The 25,418-nt window shown below is 41.1% G+C and overlaps 1 protein-coding gene and 1 pseudogene across 1 annotated transcript in view; one reads left to right on the top strand and one right to left on the bottom strand.

The window, feature by feature from the left end:
- Slc35f1 (solute carrier family 35 member F1) overlaps window positions 1-21,933 on the top strand; it is a 426,231-nt gene extending 404,298 nt beyond the window's left edge. Inside the window, exon 8 of the mRNA XM_057759213.1 lies at window positions 18,585-21,933. Within this exon, the coding sequence (XP_057615196.1) occupies window positions 18,585-18,809 (225 nt within the window). The 3' untranslated portion in view covers window positions 18,810-21,933. The remainder of the gene's footprint in view (window positions 1-18,584) is intronic.
- On the bottom strand, window positions 4,693-5,323 carry LOC130867347 (polyamine-modulated factor 1-like; annotated as a pseudogene).
- Window positions 21,934-25,418: the final 3,485 nt, after the last annotated feature.

The following is a 25,418-nucleotide window of genomic DNA, read 5'->3' as shown; positions in this document are numbered from 1 at the left end:
ACCTCCTTCCCGTTCTATTGATCAGAACTCAGTCACATAGCCACAGCAAGGTTGAAAATGTAGTCAATCCATTTATGTAAGAGGAAAAGAAAATAGATTTAGTAAAAAAAAAAATCCATTTCCTACCACATTAAAAATTTCCATTTGCCAAATATTCTTGAAGGAATAGAAAAGTTGGAGACAAATTGTAAAGCATTCCCAAAATGACAGAGAGAGGTTAAAGTTCCTTCTACATAAATCTATTATAAGCTCCATGTCACAAAGACATTTGAAACTTGCAGTACAATAACAAACTGTGAGGGAAAATGGCCAGGCTAGAGGTACTATAGATTGACTCAAAGGAAAAGCTTGCATTTGCATTGGGTACAGCAGAAAACCAGCCCTAGTTATCTCCTGAGAGAATGCAGCGTGTGTGTTCATCATCACAGTGCATGTCTGGCCCTATCCCTTATACCGAGACACCTGGCTTTCACAGTAAACCTGGAAAGATTTATCCCCATGGCCTAGAATATTAGTGAGCCAAATTCACAGAAACCATAGCATCTTTTATACTAAGATAACAAAGACTGGCTCCAACATGAAATCTAAAGCAAAGCTATTACTTATGGCCGGCCTCATTTTTAGAGGATAACCCCTTTGTCTCTTGAGCTGCCATCCCAGTTTCCTTCAGAGCCCAGTGAATGGAAGCCTCTGAGACCACCTGCCGTCTCAAGAAACAGAGAAAGGTGCTGAAGTGTTTCCCTTCCTGAGGACGCTTCTTCGCGTCCCCCAAGTTTGCATAATTGCTATTCCATCAAGTCCCTCCACATTGCAGAGACCTGCAAGTACCAAAGTGAGCCAGTACCCCCTTCCCTGAGCACTTTCCACAGTGAGTCCTAGGTTTGCAACAGTGATGTCTCATGCTGGAATCCTCTAGATCTCCATTAACTACTTCTTGTCCAGGTATATGGTATTCAGTTTTATATCTGTCCTTGTTCAGTTGCTTTCAATGTTTTTGATTGGCTTTTCACTGAAGCACGGATGAATTATATGGTCCTGCTTCTTCTGAACTCTTTACTCAGAAGCAACTTCGTTGGAATACTTATATGTAGCCTTACCCATGTAGATGTGCAAGCAAGCATATGTCTATGTCCATCTGCATACATCTGCAAGGCTGTCCACCAAAACATGAACAAAGAGCAAGCTCAGCCAGAATGGCAAGCACAAGCCTGAGCCTAGTAGTAAGTTCCAGCTCTACGACCTACCGGGAAGCTTCTATTTCCCACGGTGGATCCATATGGCATTCTAATGATGCCCAAAGACTGCTCTTCACAATGCTTTGAAGATTCATAAATAAGATGAATAGGTCTATAAAACCAACTTATCAAAGCTATCAAAATACTGCCTTTATTTATTTATTTGTTTGTTTGTTTATAGGCAACAACTCTCTATACACATATATATACACATTGGTTTTTTGAAGATAGTGAAAATATTTTTAAATGTGATAGTATAGTAATATATGAGCCACAAGATCTAGAGAGAGGGCCAATAATGGTTATAATTTCAAAGCGGTGATGAGAAGCAGCAATATTTGAGAAGCTCCGTGGTGTGAACATATCACCATTATACTGGTGAAACATCTCAAATATTGTTGAGGAAGATGTAGCACATGACTTTCATTAATGTTTTCATAAATACTAAATGTCAGTTTAGTCAGTGAAAGACAAGGTTTCCCATCCAGATCACAGACTTTTCTGCATTAGAACAAAGACCTCTGGGTAAGAGTCTCTATGGCGACAAGTGTCTGCAAGCCCAGTATTTGGGAAGCAGGAGGAGGAGGAAGAGTGCAGGGGTTGAGAGCAGTGCAGTTACATGGGGGGATTCTGTTTCAAAATGCAGAAGCAAAGAGAAAACTTTGTGATTTGGCGCTGTTATAACAGCCTTGAGCAGAGTTATTTCTCTTAGTGTTCACTTATCCACTGGAAAAATGGGCTGTTGCTAGTACTCCTCATTTTAAAGGATGCTTTGGGGGAGTAAATGAAATGATACATGCCTTTAGCATCAGGACTCAAGTATTTCCCTTGAAAAATGTGTTCTTAATAACATCTCTAAAATTAAAAAAAAAAGAAAAAATGCTTAAAATGCTACATTTTTATGTGCAGACCTTTTCCTAAGCTAATTGGAATTGTTTTCACCCATTTTGGAGAACATAGAGTGTCTGTCCTGTGTTGGAGTTCTTGGTGGCATCTAAGGATGAAGTAGGATGACCTCAACTAAGTCAATTTTGAGTTTTATTTTATGTAAAGGATTGAGGGAGAACCAATGTGAGCCAGCCACCCTGAACTAAAATGGGAAGGAAAAAACACTAACATCATATCTTACGCCAAATAGTGAGCTGTTGGTGCAACCAAAAAAAGGAGAGACTGGGAGAAGATTCCAAACTGGTGTCGTACTTCTGATGCAACCCAGGAGCTGCAATATCAGGCAATAATCATATGCACACACTAGCTTGTCCAGAAAAGGAGAGCATCAATCACACTGGCTAATTTGACAATGAATGTCCTTTCTACATTACATGTCTCTTATGATACTTTGTCATTCCCATCTCTTCAAAAATGAGAGGTGGGGGGGGGAGGATCAGACAGATGGTTATGTATATATTGGCTCACGGATGTTAAATTTAGAAGATACTTACAGACTGTTGGAGAAAAATATCTAATACTAATAGAAGAAGAACACAAAATTCCATTTGAATTTTAGTCTAAAAAATTAACTAATTCTATTTTTGTAATTGTATCAAAGTTTAATTTTAAATGTAATATTCGGTGTTTTACATTATGGCAGTACTCCAGAAATTTCAAAAATTATACATTGCTATGTAATTCAGTAGTTATGACATACAAGATTCTATTGAAATAATCTGAACTTTTGTACCCAGAACTGATGCCCAGACCATGCACATATCTATATTCTAAATTTTAAAATAGATATTGAGGATTGTTTAGTAGGTAGCATCTATGTATCAGGAAACAAACTGCTATTTAGAAATAAAATTTCTATTAAAACCATATTATAATTTGTTCCTTGACAGCTCCACATAAAATTTTCTCTACTCATAAATTACTCTTCCATTTATTTCATTCTTTTATCCTTCTTGCTATTACCAAACACAGGAAAGAGGAAGAATAAAGAATCGCAGTGTGACTGGAGGAAGCATTGTGTCACTTTGTCGAGAGCTCTGTTCCTTCAGCCATCATCTTACCCCTAAGTCATTGCTCCTTTCTTTAAGTTGAGAAAGAACGGCTTCCTTGCTCATCAATAATTCATACAGATGTTAAATGAAAGCTGAGTCCTCCCGTGCTTCAACATCAGTGTGTATGTGCCTACAAACTTAAGCATGGAGAATAAAGAAAAATGACTTCGTAGTACAGTCCACTAAGCAGCTAATGTCGAGAAGATGAGTAAGAACAGACTTCAACCAAGGGTTGAGGTCCGCAAGCACCAAGTTATATGTCACTGCTAAACCTTGCAGTGTGTCCCATTCCCTTAGCATCAGGATGGTTATGGTAAACTGTGCTCCTCTGAAGGACTTTCCTTCCCTGACTAAATGAAATGTATGCAAGAAATATTTTAGAGGAAGCTGATTGCAGTTTTGTTTGCTAAGGTTTCCATGCCTAACCTTGAAGCCTTTGTTGTACGCTTCTGAATGCCGTTTCCCTAGGACATACTCAGTCTACTGGAAAGAGATGAATTCAATAATGAAAGAACTTTCTGAAGATATTATTGGTAGGAATTATACCCTTAATAACACATAGCTTATACTAGCAATGTAGAAGACAAATATAAATCCTCAATTATTAAAGAGATAACATATAGGAGAATATATATGTATGTATATATATATATATATATATGTGAATAAATACACTGTGCAAATGCTCTAAAGAATCACACTTGGCCTACATAGGTAGCTCCATCAGTAATGTTCTTACTTTTTAAGCATGAAGACCTGAGGAGTTCAGTCCAAAGAACCTAAGTCATAGAGGCCAGAAGTGCTGATACACCCTTGTAATCTTAGCATTGTCAGGGAGACAGGGAGAGACAGAGCTCATTGGCCCGCCAGCCTAGCCTACTTGATGAGTTCTAGGACAGTGAGAGACCCTGTCTCAAAATAAATAAATAAATAGGGATAGCTCCTAAATAATGACACCTAAAGTTTTCCTCTGGCTCTCATGTGTGACTGCATGCACGTGTGCGCACGCACACATACATACATATATACACACACGTGTGTGTGCATGCACGCAGATTCTCAAAGACGCAGACTCATATTTCCTATAAATAGTCTTCTTTGCTGAGATTCAGTATTAACTTGTCTTGTTTTCATCTTGTTTCTTCTGCCTTCCTCTAAGATGGATTTTCTTCTTCTCCTACCACCATGAGTCCCAAACACACCCCTCATCTAGACCATATACCCTTCTCCCAGTTCAACCTTTCTTTTTTTATTTTTTTTTTCAGTGTGATAGAGGAAGTTTATTTACAGATGTGGGGAGAACATGGCAAGGGCCCTTAGGCTGTTCAGCAAGGCAGCAATCAGTGCAGACTGAAAACACTATCCCGAGTCCAGTCCAGGGAGGGCTGGAGAACCAGAAGGAGGGCGTGGGGCCCAGGCTAGTTACGACTCCAGGAGACAGAGCCTGGTGTCTGATGCCCAGTGTGGGAGCGCCAGTCTTCCAGGCAGAAGATGGCGGCAGGATCTGAAGGTAGTGTGTGGGGGTGGGGACGGACTCCATAGGACCATGACTGCCCTCTGGGCTGGGGTCTGGTGGCTCTTCACTCAGGTGCCCTCAACACTGACAGCAGTTCCCTCTGCTCTCTGTGAAGAGCCTGCCATGTCTGCTGGAGGGCCTGGATCTGCTGCTGCAGCCCCTCCAGCTGCCTGCGCCCGGCCAGGACAGCATCAGCCAGGTCCTGGTTCTTGGCCTTCTGCTTCTGCACTTGGCGGCACAGGGCATCCTGTTGCTGCAGGAAGTAGGGTGCCATAACACTGCACAGGTCTTTCTCTGGGGTTCCACTGGGTCGCCCGGATGGACGCCTGTAGCTGAGTCACAAATTTGTCATAGACCCACTGCGTCACCTTGGAGTCTAACTGCTGGAAGGGCTTGTAACAGCTGGTGAATCTCTCGTAGCTCCTGGCGGCGACTAGTTTCTGGAGAAAAGTGTCCAGTATAGTGTCAAGGAGTTCCACCCTGGAGATGGTCCTGTCAACTGGCACAGATTCTGGAGAGAAGCTCTCGGGTCCCTTTTCCACAGCCTCATTACTATGACTCACGTCAGCCATGTTGAAACCCCCAGTTCAACCTTTCTATAGTTCATCTTCCACCAACAGCCAGAGTGATCCCTTTCAACTACAAATTAGATTATGCTTTTCTGCTAAGCACCTAGTGATCCTTCTTTCTCATTGCACTTGGAGTAAAATATAAGTACTCTGGTGACCCACTCTGCTCATCACCATAGTCCAAGCATTGTGTTTATTGAGTTCAGCTGTGTTTATTGAACAGATAGATAGGAAGTATTCAGGGTCTTAGGTAATAGTTAACACTCAGTAATTGAATGAATGACTAATTACCAACCCTCTTCATTTCACACAGTCACTGGACTAGACCACCACAAATACAGTGGTTTAACGCCGCAGAAATGTATTCTCTCACAGTTTGGATGCCAGGAGTCTAAAGTGGTTTAAGGGAGCTATGCACTGTCCTATGGTTCCTCTCCAGCTTCTGTGCCTGCGTTGTTCCTTTGTAGGTCATCATCTTTAACTTCCACATGACTCAAACTATCGTTCCAGAAGGTTCTGAGTCACTAGAGTTTTGCCTAGATAGGATTGCTGTAGTTTTTTCATTGTCTTTAATCGCAGGATGAAAGAGGCATGCGCAGTGATCTGTATCCCAGAAGAACTCCTCCTTCCCTTTCTGTTCAGGTTTCTCACAGCAATCAGGATTCTTCTCTGGGCCAGACAACTTCCTTCTTTTCCTGTTGACTCAAAAGCAGGAGGAGTCCAAAGTGGCAATGTGACAATCTCAATTTCTAGTTCAGTGTAATCATTGTTCTACTTCCTGGGCAGAGCTTGCTTCTCCTGGAATTAAATCTTTTTTTAATTGATTTAATTGAGCTGTATGTTTCTCTGCTCCCCTACCTTCCTCTCCCCTCCTCTTCCACCTTCTTTCAAGGTTCTCATGCTCCCAATTTACTCAGGAGATCTTGTCTCTTTCTACTTCCCATGTAGATTAGATCTATGTATGTCTCTCTTAGGGTCCTCATTGTTGTCTAAATTCTCTGGGATTGTGAATTGTAGACTGGTTTATTCTTGGTTTATGTCTAAAAGCCACTTAAGAGTGATTACATATGATATTTGTCTTTCTGGGTTTGGGTTACCTCACTCAATATGATGTTTTCTAGATCCATCCATTTGCCTGCAAATTTCAAGATGTCTTTTTTCTGTGTAGTTCTCTATTATGTAAATGTACCACATTTTCCTTATCCATTCTTCAGCTGAGGAACATTTAGATTGTTTCTCCTGGAACTAAATCTTATGCCTGTGTATCACCTGGTCCAATAGTGAGCAGTGGCACTTCTGTGTCTATCCCTTGATCGCACTGAAACAGGACAGTTGATCTTTGGGATGCATGACCTGCAGCACACATATGAACAAAATAGCCTTTACCAGTTTTCATATTTAGTCACCTCCTAAATTACCCCAGCCCTTGGTATATCTTTTGTTGGGCTGAGGGAAAGAGATGTGTTATGACACAAGAACTCCAGTGGTGTGATGGCCCCTGCTCAGTGCATCTCTCAAATACATGTGATCCCACCTTGACTCTATCGTGATAATAAGAAAGGCTCATGGGACGGTGATGCAAATGAGCTTTGAGCCCCCTTGGTTGAAACTGAGCCTGTAATGACACGTTCTCACAGAGTAAACCCCTTGATTACTACAGTCTTTTTTACCGTACTCTAGGAAATGGAAATCTCCATGAGCAAGGTTTTCTATCAATTCCTCAAGCCAAGTGGAAATGTCTGTTCGTCATATAAAAGATAATAGCAGAAATCCATTTTTAGCTCTCTATTGCTGCACTCATGTGTGAAATTACCCACAGGGGAGGATATTTGCCTGTAAAGGAACTTTATAGGGACTGGCTGCACAAACTCTAATACCAAATGAATTGGTTTTGCAAACCAAACAGAAGGCCTCATAAACCAAATGGGAGCTGCGGTCATGACAAAGACTTACTGTGGGTGATGATGTTAGGCATGGAGACAGACTAGGAACCTGTGGTCGCTGCACTCCAACAATATGGTTGATTCCCAGAGAATAAATAACTTTCTGAATAGTAAATCATAATAACACCTTCATTTTCCAATTGAATAGACAAGCTGCTTGACATTCTAACGTACGTACTTGGTCTTTTCGTTTCTATGCTGATAATATTAGCAGGAATTTGAGTTTTGAATTATCCAGAAAAAGAATGCTTGAAGGCATTAGGGGGAAGTGTGTCTAGAAACAACTGATTTTGGCGCCTGTCAGAAGATGGTGTACAGTGTCCTCATTTGGTATCTTTCAAGGTATTTATAGAAGAAAGAAGTTGTTGCAACATTGAAGTACCAAGAGTCAGTTCTTTTGTTTTTCCCACAAAAAGTGAGAGAAAGGAAAGAGGGGAAGTAAGCTGAGACAGCAATAGGCTGCCACTTGGGCAGTTGTAAAGTACTTGACAAAATGCTTGTCTCTTGCCAGATCATTTATTTTCATTTAGTAAACCCAGAAGTCCAACTTTAATATTTTTAATAGGCTGAACAATAACAAAAATGGTTGTGTTAGTTTAGTTCACAGACAAGACTAGGCAGTCCCACATCAGTGTGTTTGTGTTGGTGTGTCTCTGGAGCCAGGCCTGTCTGGCTTCCTTGGCTCGACTAGTAATTGGCACGGACCAGTGTGTAGAGGTCAAGTGCAGGCAGAGCCTTCCCTCAGAGGATCACAAGAAGGTCACAGCTTCGAGCATGCCCAGAACTGGCCACCAGTCTCTCATGGCTCTGTACCCAACAACTGTCTCTTGAGGCTAAATGTGTGGCCCCCTGGGGCCACAGAGAAACACATGACTAGCAGAGTGACTCCTGTTACTGAGCCAACTTCCCCCTCAACCCCAGGACACACAGTAGGTTGACTATTTCCCTTTCAAGTGAACACTCTTACAAGGTGTCCTCCTGAAATCCCTGTGTAAAGTAGGGGCTCAACAGACAAGGACTCCCCTTGAGGTGGCCATCACTAAAACACCATTACATCCAACTAATGAGTCACAGTTTTCATTGGCATTTTATCTTAGTCCTTGAAGTGTCTTTATTTGACTCCAATACTCAAGACCAAATTAGCAATTATCCTCTCCTTTAAAATTCTTACATTAACTTATTTTGGGGGGTGCATATGCCACAGCACCTGTCCTGAGAGCAGAGGACAACTTTCAGGAATCAGTTCTCTCTTCTGCCATGTGGGTTCCAGAGATTAGACATGGGTCTTCACAGGTAGTAGCAAGCTCCTACACTGAGCCATCTCACTGCCCCCCTCAACTTTCTTCTTAAATAAATTTATATAAATATATTGAAAACCATTTCAACTACTAGTTCTTCAAAATTAGACATGTGCCCATAAAAAAAGAACACAATATATTTAAACACTGGTGAAGATTTACTTCTATCTGCCCTCTTAGCCATAGAAGATGCTGCCAGACCAGGGACGTCTTTTAAAAATTATTTGTATTTACTGTTTGAGAACTTTTTCTTCTGTCCAATGTATTTTGGTCACACCAACTTCCTATATCCCTTCCTCCAATTTCCTTTAGTCACCTCAACCCCCCTCTCAACTTGATCTTATCTTCCTTTTATTTATTTTTATATCTAATTATATATATATTATATCTATGCCCATATGTGCTTAGAAAATGTATGTGATATTATCTATTGAAGTAACCAGTGGTCACATACACAAGAAAACATTCTCTCTCCCCTATGGTCATTATCTTCCAATAGCTAATCAGCTAGGGGTGGAACAGAATGAGTTCCTCTCCATCTAGGCTAATGGGAAATGTATGTTTTCATAATTCATAAACCGTTTTTTTAAGAATTTCATATATGGCTATACTATGTTTATTTTATTTCCAATTTTCCTTCTTCCGATTTCAACTCCTTCCCTGAACCCCCCCCCTCCCCTGCCACAGCCTCCTCTCAAATTCAAGGTCTCCTCTTTTGTAACTGCCTGTTAAAATGAGCAAGTCAACACGTGAGAACAGCAGAATATCATCAGGAATCATTGCACTGACTGTTTCCCCAGTCATATTTGGTTTTACTCTAGGCCTCTGGGATATCCCACCTCTGGGGTTTGGCCCTCTGGGATGAACTTCCTCTCGGGGTACAGGTCTTCAGCTGAGCCCATTGCTTGTTGGTACCCAGCAGATCTTGTAAGCAGGACAAATTGTAGGTTGAAGGATTTGTGGCTGTGTTGGTATCCCAATACCTCCATTGGAAGTCTAGCCTAACTGTCATCCAAGAGGCTTCATTCAGTAACGGATGAAAACAGATGCAGAGACCCACAGCCCAACATTATGGGGATCTCGGGGGATGCTGCAGAAGAGGGGGAGAAGGATTGTAGGACCCAGTAGTGTCAAGGACACCACAAAAAAACCCTACAGAAGCTACTAACCTGTGCTCATACCAGGGAACTTGCATAGGACTGACCTCGGCAATCTGCATATATGTTACAGTTGTGTAATGTGGTCTTCTTATGAGATCCCTGACACTGAGAGCAGGGCTGTTTCTGACTCTGATACCTGCTTATAAAATCCATTCCTCCTACTGGATTGTCTCATCCAGCATTTAAAGAAGAGGAGGAGCCTAGTCTCGTTGAAACTTGATATACCTTGGCTGACTGATATTCATGGAGGCCTGTTCCTACCTGAAGAGAAACAGTGGAGGATGAGTGAATGGGGGCGGGGGTGGTAGAAGGGAAGTGGAAGGGAGGAATTGGAAGGAGGGGAAACTTTGGTTGGGAGGTAGAAGCAAACAATTTAGCAGGTCATCTTCCCTATATGGAAATGCTTATCTGGAGTTCTTGAATTCACACTGACAGTCTATAATGCATCTCTTTGGGATTGGCCAGTCTCTGGTATTTATTGTTCAGGTTATCCCCTTAGATGTTAAAAATATGGGGATGTGAGTATCCTTTTAAAAGAGTGAGCTGGGCAGTCACTAGAAAGCATTTCATTATCGTACTCACATACCCACCACATAGGTAAAGGCACCAGAGGGCATATCTAAGATTAATAAATATCACTGATTTCGTTTTTGCACAGTCTTTTTACATAGTTCCATGGGCATGCTTCCTCGGACAGCATGCTCAGATCAACTAGAACTCCAAAAGGGCAGCCTGTCATTTGAACTTTAACATTATCCTTGAGCCATGGTAAGATGCTTGGGAGTCCCTCCTTCTGCTTTTCTGTAGACAGCCTGGGAAGTACCTGGAGACTGGAAGCAGCATTGAGGCAGGATACTCTCCTCTCAAAAGCAGGCAAATCTCACCAGATCTACAGTAGGGATGTACAGGTGTGTGTGTGTGTGTGTGTGTGTGTGGTGTGTGAGAGAGACTGTAGATCAAAGACATGTTGGTTTAATTTGGAAAAAAGGCAAATAATGTTTTTATCCAGTCCTACTGTCTCCTTTCCTCTTAGCTATGAAGAAATTTTAAATACCTTTTCCTTCTTTAAAAATGTAACCTGATTTGTCTCCCTCATTCCAAGTACATTAAATTCTGTGCTTCTTTGATCTCTATGTGAGATATAAATCTCTCTTGTGCCTTCATCATCTGAATCAATTAAAACAGGATGCCTGTGGTGTAGAAGGTCCTTCTTTCTATGTGTTGCTTTTATTGGTTAATGAATAAAGAACTGGTTTGGCCTATAGCATGGCAGAAGGAAGGCAGAGTTAGAGACACCATGGAGCCACCACTGGAGACAGACGTGTTGAAACTGTGCTAGTAGGCCACGACCTTGTGGTGATACACAGATGAATAGAAATGGATTAAATGAATATGTAAGAGTTAGCCAATAAGAAGCTAGAGCTAATTGGCCAAGCAGTGATTTAATTAATACAGTATCTCTGGGATTTGGTTCTGGGCATCTGGGACGAACAAGCTGTTACTGCAGCCCTGTATCCTAGGCTGGCCTCAACCTCACTGTATATCCAAAGCGGACTTTGGATAGAAGTGTTTCTCACCACATCCCTTATGCATTTCTAGGTTTCGAACCCAGGGATTCAAGCACCCTTGACAAGCACCAAGCAAGTGAGCTATATTCCAGCCCTGCCCCTTCCTTGTCATCCTCCTCATCATCATTTCTTCCTCCTCTTCCTGTTCTTCTGTGTTTCCTTATACATATCCAATGCTCTACTCTTAAGTCTTACTTCCATCTTGTCCCTTTTCCCAAGGGACCTCAGTATTATTTTCCAACTCCCCTTCTTTCCTCATGAGTAATAATCATCTTGGATATGAAAGCTGTCATACACTTAGGAAATGTGGATCCTAAAGTAGTCTCTTACACTTTATTCCCCTCAGAACACTGCCCATGTTCTGCTTTGGGGACCTCTACTGATTTTCTAGACAAGCATGAGAAGCACAGCAGCCCTTGAAGCAATTCCCCTCCTCACATCTTGCCGGGGATGCGCTGTCTATTGATTGTAATCAGTGTAGAATGTATACAACAGTGTATTTCACTATGCTTTATTTGGGGTTTGATGTGGGGATTTTGTTTTTTGTTTCAGGCAGGGTCTCACTATGCAGTCCTGGCTGTCTGGGAACTCACTACTTAGACAGGCTGGCTGGAACTCAGCTTCCTGATTCTGGGATTAAAGGAAGGCACCACCATGTCTGACTCATTATGACATTTTCACACACACACACACACACACACACACACACACACACACATAGATTATACTCGTCTTTCCACTACTTTCTCTTTCCCCCATCTCACTAGACCACTTCATCTTCCCAATTGCTCCCCTTCTACTTCTGTGTCTTTTTAAGGTCTGAATTCCTAATACAATAGAAAATGTGTAGTGTTTATCTGAGTCCAGCTTCTTGCTTTAACATGAAAACCTCCAATTCTATCCATTATTCTGGAAATTATATGACTTTTCTGTTATTTAAAGGCTGAATAATATTCTAAAGTTGTGTAATACAGAGATGAATATATAGCTAGGCCATGCTTTAATTCTAGTTTTGATTTTGTAAGAGTTCTCTGCATTTATTTTCATAGGGACTGTACTAATTTATATCCCCACTGACGGTGAATGAGAGTTCTTTTCCCCAAAATACATACCCTTGCCAAAATTTGCCTCTCTCTCTCCCTCTCCCCGTGTGTGTGTAATATGTAGATGTGTGTGTATACATGTGTGTAATATGTAGATGTGTGTGTATACATGTGTGTAATATGTAGATGTGTGTGTATACATGTGTGTAATATATAGATGTGTGTATACACGTGTGTGTAATATATAGATGTGTGTATACACGTATGTAGGTGTGTAATATGTAGATGTGTGTGTACATGTATGTGTGTGTAATATGTAGATGTGTGTATGCATGTATGTGTGTAATATGTAGATGTGTGTATACATGTGTGTGTAATATGTAGATGTGTGTATACATGTATGTATGTGTGTAATATGTAGGTGTGTGTGTACATGTATGTGTGTGTAATATGTAGATGTCTTCAAACTTCCACATATCTGCTTTATCTGTAATTTCTCCTACTGTTTATTTCTAGTTTGATTCTAATATAAGATAATGTAAGATAATTATTTTTATTTTAGTACGATTTGCTTTATGGTCTAAGGTATGGTTAAGAGAAATACAATTTACTTTTAGAATTTAAGTTATATCAGTCTATGCTCTCTGCCTGCATGATTCATTGTCACTTAGATTTTCTTTATAAATAACCTGACACTCCTCTCTTGTAACCTCCAGCATTCTTTCTTCTGTGTTCTTACCACGTTAATCGCAACGGCACTTGGGAAGACGATATTCTAGTCTTGTGTATTCGGCTCTAAGCGTCTCTCACGCTTGGCTGTCTGCTTCACTCCCTGTCGCTTCGGCTTCAGGTTTTTAGGGTGTGTTATCCATGCTTCTTATTTTGCACCTTAGCCTCCTTTTTCTGTCTCACAGATTTGCAGGTTTGGTCTCTTCATCAGGTCTTGAACATTTAAACACTGTTGTCAGGGTCTTGTTCTTTGTTGCTATATGATTGCAGGTCCTCTTATTTTCTATGCCTGTTATTGTTCCCCTACCCGGCCCTGTCTACTCTTCACGATGCTTTTCACTAGTTTGCTTGATCTATTGGACTTCTTATTTCAAAACTTTTCATTTTCCCCTGAATCTCAATTTTCATGTGGAATTCCTTGTTCAAATTTCTGAATCCTTCATCTCGGTTTTTAATTGGCTTATTTCCTTCATTCATCTTCTTCTTTTTTTTTTTTTTTTTTTTTTTTTTTTTTGGTTTTTCGAGACAGGGTTTCTCTGTGGTTTTGGAGCCTGTCCTGGAACTACCTCTTGTAGACCAGGCTGGTCTCGAACTCACAGAGATCCGCCTGCCTCTGCCTCCCAAGTGCTGGGATTAAAGGCGTGCACCACCACCGCTCGGCCTTCATTTATCTTCTTGATTCCTTGTCTGGCCATCTTTAAAAGCAGACTCTTAAGTTTTATGCTCAGCATTGTGATGATATTAATCCATTTGCATACAGTTATTACAGATTATTAAGTTTGGAGTCTATTATTGCCTGGATTTCTCACTTTTCTTGTGTTCCCATGTCATAGCATCTGTGCCTATTGTGTCTTATCTGGATTTGTATGTGGATTTTCCTAGAAAGCAGCTTTCTCCTGAGGCCCCCAACACCCAGCACTGTTTAGTGAGGAGCAAATAAACTCTTGTAACAGCAACACCACAAAGTAGATTATGTGTATATTTTTCTGTAAGTGTAGCAAAAATAATTTCTTTTTAATGGTTTATTTATCTTATTTACCTTTATGAATGCATTGCTCACATGTATGTATGTGCAACCCATATGTGTCTGGTGCATGAAGAGGTCAGAAGAGACTGTCAGGTCTCCTGGAACTGGATCAGCCACCATGTGGGGGCTGGGAACTGAACCCAGATCCTCTACAAGAGCAAGTGCTCTTAACCACTGAGCTATTTCTTCAGCCCCCATAAAAGTAAATTGAAGAAAGCTAATAAACCACCCAGAATCATAGAATAGGAAGTGACAAAAATATCCTAAAAGTAAGATGTTAAAAATTAATCGGATAATAATAATAAAAAGTGTGTCATACAAATAAAAACAAAGCAAGTTCAAATGAAGAAAAAGAAATAGATGAATAGGAAGGAACGCAAAAAAAAAGAAAGAGAAAGGATCAAGAAATTGTAAACTATCAACATACAAAATGAAAAACTGCATAGATAGGATTTAGTAAGAGTGTGAAGAGGACAAAACATTTAAACATAGTATTTTTAAAGATTAAATTCAAAAATACTAAAAATGATTATAAGAAGAAAAAGTGTTCTTATAATTTGAGGTGCTTATGTTTGTATCCTCAAATACTGGAATCTGCCAGTCTGAGGGATAGAGTGGCCCCTGTCTGTTCCCACTCTGTAAATTGATGCGGAATGTAAGCCGAAACTGGGCTGCTGAAACTTATGTTGTCGGAGTCATTCATTTAGACACTTTCCTATGTTTGAGGAGCTACTGTGGATCTTAGTGAGCTCTGTGACTTTCAGTGTCTTCCCACACCCACACCCTGGGGGGCTGGACACTCAGGGCTGGCAAATATCCCAGTTAAAGTACATCAGAGAGATGAGAAAACAGAACACCGAGTTCCTCCTTGAAGGAAGAGCGCCGAGGAAACCAGCTCTCCACCTGCTGGTCTCAGTGCTTTCAAATCCTGCTCAGCAACAAACTCTCTAAGAGAGGAACAGTCTGCTGGATCTGGGCTTCGAGTTCTAGGTCCCACTCAGCCACAAGTCACCTGTGTCAGGGAGGCAGTTTCCAAGACAACACAGTTCACAGCCCTTAGTCACCATAGTAACCTATGCTTGGTAGGGCTATGTCCCCTCTAAGAGTTCACCCTTAGAGAGTGAGGCCGCTGTCACTGTCCCAGTTCCCTGTTGCTTCATCTTCTTTTGGGAATCTCTATCAGGCTGTTCTCCTATACAGCAGTCTCCCCAAACTGCTGTAAACCTTCCAGACATGGCTGCAGGGTGGACCCTAACTACGTGACTTGAGGTTGTCACTTTTTTTCAAGTCCCAAAGTAGTTCCCTCTCAAACAGCAGGTCCCCTCTCAGGAGGGTAACTGACAGCAGCCCTTTGAGATGCGGGAGTGAAGGAACAGGTTTCTTTACAGTACTGCCCTGAGAAGCCTCAAAAGTCTCTGTCAGTGGAATTTAAACCAAATGCCACTGGTTAAAGACTGGCAAGAACCATGACTTTCCTGCGGTTAGGATGGTGACTCTTGTCCTCAGGGTTGCCTACAATCACCAGGCTTACCTGTGACCATGGTTTCATCTTCTCTTTCACCTAGGGAATGACACATCTTGCCTTGTAAAAACTATGTTAAACGTTTCTGTCACTATTTGTGACATCCAGTATTTATCCTGATTAATCCCAATGCTTGCCTGGCTGTTCCCTTGGGGGAAATGAAAACTCTCTGTACCATCTATTAATAAAACCTCTTGGACGACTTCCACCGTGATCCTGCTATATGGAGTTCCATCCTATCCATCTTTTGAAAAAAAAATAGAGTGAGTTCTGTATGGATTAGATGGAAGTGAACTGGAAATACACTGTATGCTGTCATTCAGAAGCTAGGCCTTGCTTTAGATTTATGGCTCAGTCTTATCATTTTACATCCAGGAGACGTCTGATCCTTATAAATGATACAACTACAACAGTGGCAACGAAACCAATATGAGTCGCGTGTCTGTGGCAAGGTGGCTATCCCAACTGTTTTACCTGTTTAATACAATTTTTAGAGTTACAGGCATTGATTGATGTGGAAACATGAAACTGGAAAGTACAAGAAATTTGTCAAGACTTACAGCTAGTAAGGAGTAGAGCTAAGACTTAAATATGGTTTGAGGGCTAGAAGGTACCAGTAACCACAAAGTCCCATTGCTGGTCTCCCTATTTTCATGTACAGCAATGGCAGTAGGCACCTAAGGCTATGAAACAAAAATACATGAGCAGAGTATCAAAAGTTATTCATAAAATATTCAAAATGATGATAATATTAGAAACGAAGTCATTCGATGCCCTAAGGGCCAGCTGAAGGATGAGATTCTTGGACCTGGGATTCAGGAGGTGAGTGCAGAGGTGAGCAGGCTTTCTGAGGTCATGAGAACTAGTGCTGGGATACTCATCTTTCCCTGACTCTTAAAAAAAAACCTGTGACTCAAAGAACAAGGCCCATTTATTTTCATTAAGGAAACCCTAATTAATTATTTCAAGTTAATTAAGTGGATCTGCTCCAAGTTGAGTTTAGTATATAAATCCACATTCCAAAGTGTTACCATCTGGCCTGAATGTGAAAAAATAAGGGGACTAGGGGACAGAATGAGAAGTGCTGTAGAAAGAAAATTAGAAACAACTAGCCTTTAGTCTTAGCCGCCTTGGCCCTGCTAAAAGAGAAGGGTGGAGAGAAAGCACACTCTAGGAAGACTTTTAGCCACAGGGGCAATTTTTTTCTGTATGTCATCGTCAAAATTGTCTCTTCTATTGCTGAAGCAGCATCCTTTTAGCTGGCTTATCATCACCATGTAGCTTCTCCCAATTCCCTGGATCACCTTCCTATCCTCTGTACTTGTAGCTTCACTTCATCTTTGTCTGTTTACCAGATGCTACTTCTAGAGTATGAGCATAGAAAGTAGACACGTTAAACCTAAAATAGACCTCTTCTGTAATAGATGAAGAATGTGGTGTCTTAGTTACTTTTCCATTGATGTGATAAGACACTATGATCAAGGCAACATAAAAGAGCATTTATTTGGGACTTACCATTGTAAAGAGCGAGTCCATGATCATGATGGCAGAAAGCATGGCATCAGGCAGGCGGGCGTGGCTCTGAAGCTGTAGCTGGGAACTCCCACACCTTAGACGACAACCATGAGCAGAGAGAGCTAACTGGAAATGATCCTGATTGAAGTGACACGCTTCCTCCAAGAAGGCCACACCTCCTAATCCTTCCCAAACTAGGGAGCAGGTATTCAAATATAAGAGCCTATGGTGGCCATTCTCATTCAAACCACCACAGTGGCCAAGACAGGGTTGATGGCAACTGACTGAAGTGAGGTCTGGAGTCTCCTAGTTGTATTGTGTTGCTTTGTGCTCTCTGCACTTCTCTTTCTTCAGGGACTAGTACATTCTTGTTGGGAAAGAGCCAGGCTTTTGTGGGGTTTTTTTGTTTTTGTTTTTCCATTTCTATTTCCCTAGAACACAAGTGCGTGTTTCAGGTACAGAAACTATTGTAAGAAATCATGAAGTGGTGAGTGAGTGATTGAATAAAGGGTAAAAGTGAAAGGGGGTAACAGAGCGAAACAAGAAACCTGGCAACACTCGCCCTTTGACCTTATTTTCCTCCGATAAACTACCCAGGGAAGCTCCTCAAGAAGATCCAAGGTCATAAGTTCTCAAAAGTATTCTTGACATTATAAACCTTTAAGAACCACTCTTCCAACACACACATACACAGACACACACAGAGACATGCACGCATTTATGCATGCACACACATGCGCATGCACACACACACTCACACGCACACACACCAAAGCAACAAAACAAACAAAATGAAAATGAAAAACCCTCCAAAGTATCAAGAAAATTGTTGAGAAAGAAGAACACAGTCCATACAGACCTATTTGGTTTGCTTTTTGATGAGTAGGGCAGGAATGCCATGTTTTACTGTTTCTCCCTGTTCAAGGATAAAGTAATTTTGCAGTGATAGTTACTGAAGTCAATAACAGGTCGTACAGGGGAGTGAAATCAAGTCTGCATTGGATGACGGTGAAGCAGAGTGCCCTGCCACAGCTGTCAGTGAGGGCTTCCTCGCTTGTAGCTTCATTATGCCCTGAAATGAAATATCTATATCTCTTCTGGGTTTAATGAGGCCACAGACAAATGAGTCTTTACGGAGTGATATTGGAGAATATTGTTTTGAATTTGATATATCCTAATTTGTGCTTAACTACCCTTTCCAAGCAATTCAGGTTCTCAGATGGGCATTTCAGGGACAATTAGCTAAATGCTCCTCTCATTAGCCACGGCACCTAGGAAGAGACAAAGGGAATCGATAAGACAAAGCCAGTTTAGGAGAGAGCATTCGCTTTCCATCAAAAGGACCAGCTACCTCATCAAGTTGCAGGTTCCTGCAGGAGGTTGCTTCTCCCAGCCCAGATGTCATTAACCCGTCAGTGGCTAAGTTTCGCTACTCAGTCACCTTTCTGTTCTGTTTTAGTTTTCAGGACTTTACCTCCTGTCTTTCTTCACCATCCTCATCGGGCTGGTGCTCTACTCCTCCACCTCCACATACATAGCCCAGGACCCGCGAGTGTACAAGCAGTTCCGTAACCCTTCGGGACCTGTTGTGGACTTACCCAGCACGGCTCAGGTGGAGCCTTCAGTCACCTATACCAGCCTGGGCCAGGAGACAGAAGAAGAGCCCCACGTACGTGTGGCTTAGGGTGAGGCCTGCCCTGCCCACTGAGGACAAGTCAGAGGCCACGTGTTCGCTCATCATCTCTGTATTGTACATAGAGAAAGGTATTTAGTAGGTGCAGTTTCACAGGTGGACTGCAAGGTAGCTAATCTTCCTTTTGTAAAAGGAAACCAGTGGATGACCACTGGGGACACAGTCTTCAATCCACCTGGCTCAGAAAGAGGCTTTGATAGTGTGTATCCTGAACCAGCCCCCACCCCTGCATTAATTACTGTGAAATTTTTGACTCAAGAGCAAGTATTATTGTTACTATGATTTTTATTATCGTTGTTACTGTTATTACACCGACTTTCAGAAGGAGGTTTTGTATTCCTGATGGGAATTCTTGCCAGACCCTCACGTAATCAGCCTACATCCCTCTTTTCTATGGCAAGCCACTTTTTAAGAATCATGCCTTTTGTTTTGTTTTTGCACAGACTATATGAGTGATGCATGCCACAGAATCTCTACCCCCTCAGAAGTTCCCTCATCCTGGTGACCTTGTGGCTAATGGTTTCCTCTGTCACCTGTTGGATTGCCTGCTCAATAAGGATTTTGTGCTGTGACCCTTGTGGGGAGGGGAAACTGACCACGTAATTCTCTATTCTAGGAATAGATATAAAAACAAACATTTTAGCCTTTTTATATTTCATTTTCTGCTTACTCCAGGCCATTGGCTTTCTTTTCGGCCAGGAGATTCATCTAATCAAGCCCTGTGACTACAGGATAAGGATTCTCCCATTTTTGTGGCTTACAGAAAACCCTCTAAATAAAATCACTAATGTTTAGGGGATGGATGTTTTAAAATTTCTTCTGGCCTTCCGTGTATCTCTCTCCTCAAACATTGGTTTCTGTTTTAATTTTTTTCTTAATGATGTCATGGAAATTAACCAAAGTACTGGAAAAGCCATGGCCTCTGCCCTCTTAGTTACATAGTACCTTTCTGGGAGTATGTCAACATGGACAGACATTATCTTTATTGTGGGGCATCACTGTTCATGCCACCTCTTAGAGCAAGGAAGAATCTTTGTTTATAGTTCATGTTCTGGTCCCTTACTAGTGATAAAGATGTTACCATTGAAAAGTCTGGCATTTTGGTCACATTTGATACCCCCTAATAGCAGAGTATATGGATAAGCATTCATACACACAGATAATGCAAAAGCACCCCAATAAAGCTTGATACATCGCTATTCTAATCAGCTCTGTTGTCTCAAGAATATCTCCCCTAACCCCACCACAGGAAATTGAGAACCACCATCAACCTCTATAATTCAGAATAGATTCCATGTGTCAATGTGGAAGCGCTCGCTCTGTAGCCTGGCTGACTCCAATTCAGGAGGATCCTTGATGGAGTTATGGGTTTTTATAAATGTTCATGAAATTTGAGACAATTCAAGTCAATGTATTTTAATCAAGCAAGCAAGAAAAGAATAATAAAAACCTAGTGGGGAGTCTCATAAAGTAAGAATAGATTGCAAAGTAGGGCCTGAACAAGGCCTGAACATCACAGACAGAAGCTCCCAAGCTGTTTTGCCCGACTTCTGTGAAGAGTCATCATGGTCCCCTTTGGCAAATCTCATAAGAACAACACATATCCAAAGTAATCAATGCACTTGAAAACTGTAACTCAGTTTTAAAAAATGTTTTTCATTGAACCATATAACTTTTCTCCTTAAGTATTGTTTAGTCCCGACCTTGGAGAAAGGAAGAAAAGTTTTTTTCTGATATGTACAGTTCATGTTAGATTTCCCCATGGAAACAATTTTTTTTTTTTTTTTTTTACTGGGATGGGGTAAGCATCGGGAGAAAGGTTTGGGCTAAAGTTACATATCACATCCTACAACTTTGCTAGCATCTTCTCTCTGCTACCGTTTAAACCAATTAAATACCTTTCTCTGAATATTTTGTCCATTCAGATCCGAAGACCTTTAAAGACTGTGCTTTTATTTTTGTGTTTACATTCCTTTGTTTTGCATAATTTACTTGATTTGCTGCATTTTTAGTATTTATTTTAAGCCAAATGTCTTTGTCTTTTTGATTCATTTTTATGGCACTAATTTGTAGACACTCGGTAAACTCTTATGAGAAACAAGTGGCTGAAATTGTTTCCAAGTCCATTCAGCGGGCTAGGAACATTTTTAATGTTTGAAAAGGTTTGCAATTAATTGATGGCTGAAGGTTGCCGTTTGGACCATTTTTAGGGTGTTTTAACTGACTCCAGTGTACGGAAACCAAGTGTGACTATCAAGATGAACTCACTGTGTACTTTTTGTCATTGGATGTCCTTGTGATCAGACATTCACGCCACTGGGTTACTTCACCCATGGTGGTTTAAATCCATTTATAAAGCTGGTAACATTGGCTGTCCAAGATCCGAACTGATTCTTAAGGGAAAAAAGACAAAAGGTTTCAAAGAACCATGTTTTCAGTATGAAAACATTGGTGGTTTGAGAGTGGGGTGGGAAATGGGAATAGGGTAACATTAACTGTAGCCGTTTTAGTTTCTGGGATTCTGTAACCTCAGTAGACAACCAGGAAGAAATTCATCGTCCTAATCCACCACTCTTCTCTCCTCGATGAATGAGAACAATCCTTTGTATGATTGTTGACGAGAGGTAACCACAGCTCTCTTCAAACTCGCACGAGATAAACAGTGGCTTTTACTTCCTCACTGGAAACTTGACTGGGGGCAGAGCTTGCCTTGGTCAGATCTCTCCACAGCTTCAAATACATATCCAGGTAGACCAAGCAATGGATAACTTTGCACCACTGTGTCCCATCAAAACGTTTCAATGTTTAGTTTAGGTATTGCTAACTTGTGCTATTAACCTTTGGACGAGCTTGTAGTATTGTTTGTTTGGGATTTATTTTTGATTTGTAACTATTTAGTACTCCCCAGCTAGTTATCAGTACAGAGTTTACCCCATGGGTAGGAGTCTATCTTCACACCACATAAATGAAGCACACTAATCCTGACACTACAAGGGAAAATATGAACCAAAATATAAACAAAAAGGAAAAAGAACTTTACACTGGGAAGCTGAACAAGCAATCCACATTTTCTATTTGCATGCTCCCCCATGGACTGGCTGTGGCAGTGTAACACCTGTACAATGTTTTCAAATAAAAATAAATGCTTTCTGAAAGCACCATGCTTCTGGCTCTCTCGTGTGTTTGCCTGCACTATGACAACCATGACAGCAGCTCCCTCGAGATGTTTGAAATAGCAACAACAGCAGTGAACCCAGCACACGTCAAAATAAAAACCAGAGAGAAAATAGCTCCAAATTAGGTATGCCATAGTCTCTGAACCGTAGTTTCGAGAAGTCGATTAAATACATTTGTAATTCGCCTTAGGATGCTAAAAAAAGAAGGTTGTTGAGATAAAATTTCCAAGTCCACATGGAAAACTCATTCAGGATAATGGAAAGCTACTCCTGAGAAACGGTTTCTTATGAAGAGGAAAGTTCTGGGCACTGCCCTGGGCACAGCAGCAGACCTAACCATGCGTATTCTTCCAGACCAGGAGAGTCATGAAGCAGAGAGTGCCACGATTCCTGCTCAGAACAGAGAACCAACACCCACTTCTCCCCAGCTAACTGCTTTCAGCCTTCCGGTCATTGAGTGTCCAGAGCAAAGAGTCTATGCATTTGCCCTGTTTGTACACCCTTGGCACTTATGTTCACAACCAGACCTTCAAAAATGGATAAACCAGGATGGCTGTAGATTCAGAGTATTTATAGACTGATTTTTCAGCAAAGAGGGACAACCCTACACCAAGTGCTTTGTAAAACACCTTACAAAGTGAAGACTAGCAACAGGTAGTTAGCACAATAAATAATTTGCTTCAAAAATACCTTTTCTTGTAGAGCTTTCTTTAAAAATTATTTCATCTTATTTGGGAAGCTCCTTGATCAACAATGAAATAAAGTTGAACTTCAGCCCAGTCCTGTGTCCAAATGTCCAGCGGTTTTGGATCCAAACCAGCGTCGACAATTAACGTGTGTGTTATGTTCCATGCCCAATCAGTTGTCATTTTCGTAAGAGAAAGAACCTAATTTCCTACCTATTCGGGTGCTCCTGCAATAGCAAGACAAGGCAGCATTAGAATTTCATAGCCATTCATAGGAAGGAAAATAAAATAAACAAACAAAGTAACACTAAAATTCACAGGCCAGCTGTCATTGATTAGATTGTCTTTATGCCTCACAAGAAAATGAGCTATAAAAGGTGATATAAAAGTCTAACAGAGATCCAGCTAATCTGCTCAGTGCCCAGCAAAACACCTGGCACTTAGAAGCCATTTATCCATCTTATTTGACCAGAATCTACCTTCAAAACCATAAATGCGAAGCATAAACATAAGCAATTCTATTACAAAATGTTGCCTTTTTTCTCTGACAAATTTCTCTTTTCTGGAATTGCAAAGAATCAACACGTCCACTCAAGTTCCTGCTTCTAGGAAATCAAATATTAGTATTTGATTTCAGGCTCAGGGTTGAGGTAGGAAACAACAGGATTCTTTCCCTTTCAAATAGTGTTTTATATTTATATCATACCTTCTTAATTGTGCATACCAATCACACTTCTTTCTTCTTTTTATTTGTGATATCCTTCCCTTTTTCTCGTTTCTACAACCAAAAAGTTTTCTAGGGTCCATCTATGAAGGATTTTTTTTTAAAAAAAAATCTATTGCAGCTGGAAAGCCCTGCTACTTCCAGATGGCCTGCACTCAGACTCAAGAAGACCAACACGGAGTTTCACTCTTCATACGAGTCCCCTCCAAACATGATAGCATAATGATGATCAAGGCCAATTATGATCAGAGGGAGCCAGTCTCATGGAACAGACTACAATTAATATTAGCACCATCCACCTTGATGGACAAAAGGCTGGTATGGACAAGAAAAAAGTGTAAAAGCATGAAAATGAGCTTGTTCGTTGAGTATTAGCAATAGAGCTAGGGCAGTCCCACAAGCTAAAGGATCATTTCACAACAGAAAAGATAAATACTATTTTACATACTGAATAGCAACCATCCTGAACTCACTACCTCAAGCTGAAGGTGCAAGTTAAAAGTCTCGCCTACAGATGTATGATCTACAAACACGTATTAAGTAGGCTGAGCACATGATTCATGATATCATCCACTAACCCTTTCAATATGAAGGCAGACATTGATTGCTATACATAGATAACAGGGGTAGATCTGGTCTCTGCCAATCAGTCTGGGAATATAGTCACACTGTCTTTAAGACAAGCTGGTTCATCCCTACCTCTGTAAGCTGGCAGCACAGCATATAGCCACGTCTTCCTGCCACTAGATAGCACTGAGTCAGAAAAGAAGGACAAGCTGCCCACCTGCTCACCGGGGTATGCTGTTTCTGAGTTTCCTGAGTTCTCTTTAGTGCTGCCACTCTTGTGTAGGTCTCCTGTGAGTAAGCACGGCTGCTGGAAGTTCAAGAGATCAGCGACCATTTCATTCCTGTGCATAGGGATCCGAAGCAATGGTAAAAGATTTTACTGCCATTATAGATAGCCCTTACTACTGATTCTGAAAGCAAACCCTGATTTCTATATGGGATCCTGGAGAGTACCTCTAGTCTGGGCTCCCATTTGACTATTCAGGTATCTATAGTCAGGAGTGGCATCTCAGGGGCAACATCATCAATATCATCACTACTGTTCTGCTGCTCCAGCGTGAGCTTAAAGAAGGATGCTTTGGTGGCATTATTCAGCAAATTACAGCAGAGACTGACACACCCATACACTTTGAGAAGTGTGGAATGATGAATGAGTATGGGTGTAAATGAACGCATGATCCATGTGGGGAAAAAGGTCAATTCCCAGAGGGGAGAAAAAAAAGAATAGACAGTGGACTCAAACTACTCTTCACTTAACATTTTGCAAACAGCACACACAAATACTAAATCTAGGACTTCAAGCTTCAGACTGTAGCATAGGGTGATAATACCTAGTTTGTGAAATGGGTGGGGTGTCTCTTCTTGCCTCCCTGGATCATGTCTCTGCAGGCAGAAACTACTCCCATGGTACCTGAAGAGGTTCAATAAATTTTAAGTAACAGTAATAATTGCAGTTTTACAGATGGTTGGCCGCTTGCCAGTTTCCCGGCAAACTAGAAAAGCAATAAAAACAGCTACTTATTCTTCAAGTGACTACTGTTCTAAATGAAATTACTAGAGAGAGAGGAAATGGCCTAATCACTCCCATAATCAAACCAGTCTCATTATGGGGCTCCCTGTGAGCTTCTGTTTGAATTTTCTAATGTAGTTTTTGGCATTAAATGGGATTTTAAAAGCTAAATAGGTCACACATGCATACAAATGGTTGAGTGGATCACATAACAGCTTTATGTTCCCAAGATTTTGCCTATGAGGCTCCTTTTTAATTAAAAGGGAAAATTGTCAAGGATAGCAGACAACTTAATGTGGGAAATTTAGCAGTCGTGGGGGAAGAATGATGGCTCTTCGATTAATAATCCTACCTTCTGCCGCACCATCCGTGCTGGGGCCCCACTGGGACTCCTCCTGGACATGCCCTGTGCCATGGAGATCCTGCACCTTTGGATCT

This window comes from Chionomys nivalis, chromosome 2 (assembly GCF_950005125.1).
Source record: "Chionomys nivalis chromosome 2, mChiNiv1.1, whole genome shotgun sequence".
Taxonomy (NCBI): domain Eukaryota; kingdom Metazoa; phylum Chordata; class Mammalia; order Rodentia; family Cricetidae; genus Chionomys; species Chionomys nivalis.
Note: the sequence above shows the minus strand (reverse complement) of the source record. Positions and strands in the feature narration are given on the sequence as shown.